Source organism: Brugia malayi, assembly GCF_000002995.4.
Source record: "Brugia malayi strain FR3 genome assembly, contig: Bm_v4_ChrX_scaffold_001, whole genome shotgun sequence".
In the NCBI taxonomy this organism is placed as follows: Eukaryota; Metazoa; Nematoda; class Chromadorea; order Rhabditida; family Onchocercidae; genus Brugia; species Brugia malayi.
Genome location: NW_025062479.1, coordinates 14,660,960 through 14,667,400, shown reverse-complemented (window position 1 = coordinate 14,667,400; position 6,441 = coordinate 14,660,960). Strand labels below are relative to the sequence as shown.

General features: G+C 36.8%; 1 protein-coding gene across 4 annotated transcripts; it reads left to right on the top strand.

Annotated features, from left to right (window-relative positions):
* Positions 1 to 546: 546 nt before the first annotated feature.
* Bm4259 (14-3-3-like protein 2, putative) lies at positions 547 to 4,681 on the top strand (the record flags this gene model as incomplete). 4 transcript variants are annotated; one of them, XM_043074877.1, is made up of 6 exons in its annotated part: positions 547 to 597; positions 797 to 898; positions 1,656 to 1,799; positions 1,985 to 2,108; positions 2,760 to 2,923; positions 4,499 to 4,681. In XM_043074877.1, the coding sequence occupies 6 exons, from the start codon at positions 547 to 549 to the stop codon at positions 4,679 to 4,681; spliced, it is 768 nt and encodes a 255-aa protein (XP_042930811.1). The 4 variants fall into 4 exon arrangements, with proteins under 4 accessions (XP_042930811.1, XP_042930810.1, XP_042930813.1 ...); XM_043074876.1 differs by having other exon boundaries at positions 2,532 to 2,923; XM_043074879.1 differs by lacking the exon at positions 4,499 to 4,681 and adding an exon at positions 2,532 to 2,695 and having other exon boundaries at positions 2,760 to 2,858.
* Positions 4,682 to 6,441: the final 1,760 nt, after the last annotated feature.

The window sequence follows — 6,441 nt, the reverse complement described above, 5'->3', positions numbered from 1 at the left end:
TCTCCGTTCTCCATTTCCGTTTCTCAACTCTCATACGATCAAGTGAGATCTACTGCATATCGTTTAGTATTTACTGTATTGATTGATTGGTTGTATTATATGATAAAAATTCTGCCAAAAGCGATTAGAAATATATGTGTAAGAGTTAACTTTTAAGATTCGTGAAAACAGATTTTATATCCTTTTCCTATAGCGGAACACGGTGTAATTATTTTATTTAGGTCATTCATTACTTTTACGTTCTGTACTATTTATGATAGGTTGTTTATCATAATACTTTTAGTTGTATGTATAAGAAGAGATGACGAATTATTGCAGGTGGCATTCATTTCAGGTGAAATCGAGGAGCTTATTTCTTTTTTTCTTCAAAGAAAGTTCCACGGATCGACGGACTATCTTGTCTTTTTTTTGGGTATATTTCGCTTGAAACTCATTTCTTTAGTCATTTTAATTCGGATTTGTTATTCAGCTGAATTGTGTGGGCAGTGGTATTATTCTGTTTATTGTTAGCTGCTAGAGGTATTCAAATCACACACACCTATCGAAATGGCTGAAAATAAAGATGAACTCGTTCAACGCGCTAAACTCGCCGAACAGGTTAGCTTTGTAGTTATGATTTCTAGTGGAAAGGGTTTTTTTAGACATATTTCCTTTGTGAGATCCATTGCTGATGAAATTGGAAAAAGCAGGTCGTAATTAAATCAGTGAGACAGTTTCTAGAGTGCTTGCCCTAGTGGAGGAATTAAAAGTGTTAAAAAGCAATTTATGACATCCATGATAAAACTTGATTTTTTAGGCTGAACGATACGATGACATGGCTCAGTCGATGAAGCGAGTCACCGAATTGGGTGCGGAACTTACTAATGAGGAGCGTAATTTGCTCTCCGTCGCCTACAAAGTTAGTACATTTTGTCATTTTGTTGTATTTCCTTCAAACATTTATTTTGTAAAAGTGCGGTATTTTAGTATTAAGTTTGACATCAGGACGGATTTTAAGCTGAATTCAAGTGATCCTACTTGAACATTTTTTGCTGTGTTTGGTCATTCCAAGGCGGCAAAAGGTGAGTGGAATTGCCAGAGGTTAAGGAAGAATAGGAGATAGATAGGATTCAAAATAGTGAGGCGTGCGATAATTTGGTGGGGTGAAGAAGGGAGGAAGGAGTAGAGTAAGAAAAGAAAGAGGACAGAAGCAGATGGTCATATTAGATAATGGAGAATCTCCTTAGCAGTTTGCTGGATAGTTAGTGAACGAAGCAAATGGCTTATCGATTATCATAGTAGTTGCTGAGTTAAATTCGCATAGCATTTCTCTAACCCTTTTCTGTCCTCCTTTGGGCGTCAGAGAGTTGTACTCGTTACGCGTCGCTTTTGATTGCTGGGCGTTACGTTATATACTAACGGTAAGGACATTGTCAGTTGAATGCTCTGTAAAGGAAGAGATTGTTATACAAAGATGTGATGCAATCCATGTTTTTTAATAGTTTTAGGAAGTTTCGGACAAATTTTCTGGCTTGATTGCAAATAGTAGTCGTAACCAGTAAGTATTCCTGATTAGCTTCCAAGTTATTTCTAGCAAAATTAATATGCGTACATGAAAGGGTACTTCTGGAAAAGGCAGTTTAATGTGATGGAAGTAAAAAAAGTGGATCTTTCAGAATGTAGTTGGAGCACGACGTTCGTCATGGCGGGTGATATCATCAATTGAACAGAAGACCGAAGGTTTGGAGAAACAACAGATGGTAAAAGAATATCGTGAAAAAGTTGAGAAGGAATTGCGAGATATTTGTCAGGATGTTTTGGTATTCATTTAAATTACCTTTTGGTGTGCTGTGTTAAGGTAAATTCTACGGAGAAATTCTGAAGAGAGCATGCTTTGTAAAAATTGGGTGTGCACACACATTGTAAGTTTCCGATTATCAATGAAAACACTAACATAAAGTTAAACAAATTGTTTTAAGCCTAGACAGAAGAATATCTATTTCAGAATCTGCTGGACAAATACCTCATCCCGAAAGCAGGTAACCCAGAGTCGAAAGTGTTCTACTTGAAAATGAAGGGTGACTACTACCGATATCTGGCCGAAGTTGCAAGTGGAGATGATCGCGAAAGTAAGCATAACTTGTAATTATCAAATTTAATATTTCTTTCTTTTAGTATTAGTTTAAACGCAAAGAAGATTGTACAGTACGAGGACAAAATTGTTTACATGCAAGACATGCAGTGATCAGATTTATCTGATCGATATGCGTGAATATAGAGCCTAGCATGTGATTGGTCGATAAAAGACCGACAAATTGGTTATGCCATAACGGTGCGCCGTGATGGATCAAGCATTTTTGTCCCAACAACAATCGTAGTTGTAGTTTGAACATTTTAATTCGTAACCTCAGAAAAGCTTGGGTATTTGGAACTGTCGCATTCGTTGAAATAGGTTTTCGTTCGTTGAGAATATGCGCCTGTTGCCATGCTGAGGAATAGGAGTTGAAGTTTGAGTTTGTTGCTGCTGACCGGTGGTTCTCTGTTCTATTTAGTGGTAGTGGCGAGGTCAGAGCAGTCCTACCGCGAAGCATTCGATATCGCAAATGACACAATGCATCCCACACATCCGATCCGGCTTGGGCTTGCACTCAATTTTTCGGTATTCTACTACGAGATACTGAATGCGTCAGAAAAGGCTTGTCGACTTGCTAAACAGGTGCGTGAAGACGGGTTCATTTTATATTATTGCCACTCGAATGGTTGGTTTATGTTTGTTTCAGCGGTGGCGGATGCGGGTCAGAGAGCCTACTCGGAGGCACTTGAGATTGCCAAGGCACAACTTTCGACTACCCATCCAGTTCGTTTGGGCCTCGCTCTAAATTATAGTGTCTTCTTCTACGAGATTTCATCGAGCCCCGATCGTGCATGTCAACTCGCCAAACAGGTGGGCAGGATCCTGTAAAGTGCCGGTCGCCGAAACATTGAATGTTCCGATTTATTGTTCGGCCGACACTTGATAAATACATATTGCTGCTGCCGCCTGAGGCTCTCTTTGCTACCCTTACATTTAAATTATACTGTTGATTTCCCGTTACCTTTATATGCAGAAAATTGAGGACCGTAAAGTGGGTTTTTTTTTCGGTGGAACAGTGCTTTATACAATGTAGTTACGGTCCGAAATGCTTCTGCTGAGAAGGTAGTTGCTAACTGATTAGCAATACTGCGTTAACAATTCATTAGCAATTCTTTAATTTAAAGAAAGCGGGAACCGAACCTTATTTCTTCAGGAATTTCGGTTTTGCATTCTGTTTGGGAGTTTGGACAGGCAGTTCGTTGATTTGCTTATAGATCTCCGAAATCCACCGTTCTGGGTAGCACGGAAAAATTGAAGTGTTGAGGGCCTCAAAGCACGTAGAATAATCGCTTTTGCTTCCGAAAATGCATGTGTGGGTATGTGAATTAACATCAAGTTACAATAGGTTTTAGGTCTTTTCATTAAAAGTTATCTGCATATGCATTTCCAAATTGACACAGATCTAATGTAGTCTATGGTAGTTAAATTCGAGGCATTTTGATGCTGGTTATTCCATTGGAGGGAGTGGCAATTATGTGCTTCAAGTTTAGTAGAATCATGTTAACTGTTCTTACTGGAACTGAAAAACAGAAAGACAATACGATTTGAAACATCTAGAAAAGTAATGGCATAAATTAAATTTTACACGTCTTGTTAGTTCAACTATCATAGTGAGGAACGGGTTGGTAGACTTATCTACAAACATCAAATTACGTGTGCATGTTACACGAATAGTGTAGCGGTTTTTTTTTCCTCATTCTGTATAATGTGTTTTGATGTCGCCGGGTAGAGTATTGGAAGATTCCATTGAGTGTGATTTGTAAGTGTGCGAGTGTTAACATCCATGCATGCGCTTTTTTCTCTTCGCTGCATTCTCTTTTCAATTTGTGGTGTTTCTCGGGACTTATTCATTGTTCTTATGGAGGGAATTCAATTAAACACATGTGCACAAAATTGGTAGTTGAGTAGTGGTAATAGTTATTTTCCTGAATTGGACCAAATAACTAGAAGACAAACTAAGCTCGGTTACCTTTTCACATTAAGGATGCTCCTCACAATGAAATGCTAATGGCGGTTTAGATGCTTTTAGCAGTCTTCTTATAAATCTTGTATCGAAGGTAGTAGTACATCTGTAATGTCTATATTATCATTAATTGGTGTTTCATTGTTTCCCTCTGCTTCATTCCCTCGATCTGTCAATCAGATACACTTGTAGGTATAAATTGATTTGTGCCACTTTGTCATCTGCTCGGAGTATCTAATTTGGAGATTTTATTCATTTGGAGCTCCTTTGTTCTCCCAATCTAAGTTCAGTAAAATTCATTTTTTTCGTTGCGAAGGTGTTTCAGTTTTACTGCAAGAGATATGCCCACATTCGTTACAATAACCCAATGATGTAAGTAGGTATCATTTCTTGCATTATATTTTCCTGAATTTTGTTTACAGGCATTTGACGATGCAATTGCTGAATTGGACACCCTAAACGAGGATTCCTACAAGGACAGTACATTAATCATGCAGCTCCTTCGTGACAACCTTACACTATGGACATCGGATGCTGGCGTGGACGATCAAGAAGGTAACGAGCAAACGGTAGTTGTGAAGGAAGAACAAAAACCGAATGAATGAATTAAGGCTGCGTTGCCGTCGCTGTCTTTTCCAAATGATCGTTCTTTGTGTTTTCCTTTTTTTCAACTTGTTTTTTTTTTTTTTTTTTTCTTTGGTTTGATGAATAATTATAATTTCCTACTTGTTTTGCGTGAAACAATCAGTTTCATCCATTATGTGTTAAAAACATATGTATTTTCCCATCTACAGGTAACTACTGCTTTTTGTTGACAGGTCAAGACCCGTTATGATGCACTGCGGTATTTTTGAGCTTTGTAGAACATTATGGTAGCATGCACTGTTTGAATGTTTTTTTGCTTAATGGCATAGAAAAGCAGGACTAGAAAAGAACTTTGGCAATCTGAAGATTAATTATTGCTCGAATATTCGTGTCACCCAGTTGTTTCTTTTTATTCTGAATAGCAATCAGAAATTGTAGCTTCATTCTTTTGCTTAAGTTCGTAATTACCCGCATATACTATGAATGTTTACATGAAATGAATTTGAATATATCCTTAATGTAAAATTTTATTGAAGGCAACACTAAAAGCGAACCATATTCTCGGTTTATGGATATCTTAATTGCTCGTTTTTTGTCAGTACTAGTTTTCTCATTAAATTTTACATTTGGAATGAACCTGTTTGTGTTTGTGACAATTGTTTTTTGACGTTTATGGTGTAGCCTATTACGCTTTTGCTTCTGCTTCCAGTTTTCTTGGGGGATCTGTCGTTATTGAAGTAGGGTTATCACCTTTTGCACATTAATGGCTGTTTTTAATTGTCCTTATTTGTTCGTATAAATTTCAGGATATGTTTACTTCGGAATATATCCACGGGAACTGGATACAATAGCGAGCTACGGTTATAGGAATAGTTTTCCTTTTATCAGTTCGAGAGACGTATAGCTATGTTTGGTTCTTATAGTTGTATATAACATTCCCGATACAATATACTTTCAGATTCGATGCTAATAATATGCCTTTGGGTTAATTGACACTGAGGATACTTAAGGAGGTTTCATTGACAGAAAAGGATTTATTCATTTCAGTAAATTTCAATAGTCCATGTTTTAATTACTGATATGTCTGACCTGAAGTAAAAGATTATTGAAGAGTTTAATCAACCAGTTATTGTCGTATACAATGTGTAGATGGAAGTAGAGAATCGACTATCAGCGTTATCCTGTTTGGGACGTTTCAGCAAGTAAACCGGTTGTAAAAATTCTGTCAAAAAGGGGAAGTTGAGGTGTCAAAGCGTCTGGGTAGGGTATCAAGATGAGATGATATAAGGATTGCAAAAGGAAAAGATAATTTGTGTCAGTTAACACCTAACTATAATATTTAGAATTTGCATTTCTAAATATACTGCAATATGCAAGAGAAAAGATGCAGTGACTGGTATGAAGAGAGATGGGACGTTGTTGTGAATTGATCTATATTTAAGTGGTACTAATGATCATACATTACTGGAAATTTAATTTACGATATTGAGTAGAGTAAACAAGGCATTAATAAATTATGCTTATCAACATGGTCATATTGGTTTTTTACTTATCTACGTTTGGTTTTGGGGTCTTTTTTCTTTTTTCACTGTGACATTTCTAAATGTGACACTTGGAAATTCTTATATTTATTTTTACCAAACCATTCACATCATAAAATTTCAACTGGAAGTAAAACTAATTTTTGTTTGGAATTACTGTCAAAGAAATCGAGGAAAATTTTTGTATGTTAACAGGTCATCCGATTAGGATTAATTTTTACGCTGATATAAGGGATTGT